Below are 1,029 nucleotides of genomic sequence, written 5' to 3' on the forward strand. Positions count from 1 at the left end.
GTTGGAGATCAGCACAGGCACCGGCCCGTACGGCGATCCGGTGCCGGCCGTGTGGCTGCGGCACGGAGATGTCGCTTACATCGAATCTGCGCAGGCCTGCGGTCTAGCGCTGTCCGAGCGGCGTGAACCGTTAGCCGCGACCTCGGTCGGGGTCGGGGAGTTGTTGAACGCTGCCGTGCAGTCGGGTGCGCGTCGATGCGTCGTTGGTCTGGGCGGCAGTGCTACCAACGATGCGGGAGCGGGATTCCTGCACGCGCTCGGAGCGACTGGCGATCGCCCGTTAGACCGCGGTCCTGCTGCGTTCGACGGCATAACGACCTGCGATCTAACAGCTGTACGACAACGGCTTAACGGCGTTGAGCTCACGATCGCCAGTGATGTGGAGTCGGTGTTGCTGGGTATGTTCGGGGCATCGAAAACATTCGGTCTGCAGAAGGGCCTGAGTGATGACGAGATCATTCGCGTCGACGCGATCTTGGATAACTTTGTCAATGCCGTGTGCGGACGTACACCGTCGCAGCGTGCTGTCGCCGATGCGCGTGGAGCTGGTGCGGCTGGGGGACTGGGCTTTGCGATGCTGGCGCTGGGAGCACAGTTCACGTCTGGAATCGACTTGATTGCCGAAGCCACCGGACTGGTGGAGGCAATGGCGGTCGCCGATCTGGTGGTCACCGGTGAAGGTAAATACGACTTCAGTTCGCGGGCCGGCAAGGTGGTTTACGGGGTGGCCCGGAATGCGGCGAGCGTGGCTCGTCCGTGCATCGTACTGGCCGGCAAGGTGGACGTGGGAGCACGTGAAATGCGTGCGATGGGAGTTCAGAGCGCGTACTCGATGACCGACATTGTCGGTGAGGATGCGTCGGTGACGGCAGCGGCCGACTCGCTGAGGCGGCTCGCGGCGCGGGTTGCGCGAACGTGGTCGCGATAGGCGGCGTAGCATGGAATATGGTCGACCTATCAGCAGTTGGACTCGATACGGCGTCTGTGACGCACCACTTCAGCATCAATGGGAGCATCAATGACCGCTTC

At 62.8% G+C, this 1,029-nt stretch overlaps 1 protein-coding gene across 1 annotated transcript; it reads left to right on the forward strand.

The window, feature by feature from the left end:
• Positions 1–94: 94 nt before the first annotated feature.
• Positions 95–928, forward strand: LOC108778868 (glycerate 2-kinase-like; the record flags this gene model as incomplete). The annotated part of the gene is made up of 1 exon (XM_018546178.1): positions 95–928. A coding segment is annotated over one exon (834 nt), but the record flags the coding sequence as incomplete, so codon positions are not given.
• Positions 929–1,029: the final 101 nt, after the last annotated feature.

Source organism: Cyphomyrmex costatus, unplaced genomic scaffold (genome assembly GCF_001594065.2).
Source record: "Cyphomyrmex costatus isolate MS0001 unplaced genomic scaffold, Ccosl1.0 scaffold5211, whole genome shotgun sequence".
Lineage (NCBI taxonomy): Eukaryota > Metazoa > Arthropoda > Insecta > Hymenoptera > Formicidae > Cyphomyrmex > Cyphomyrmex costatus.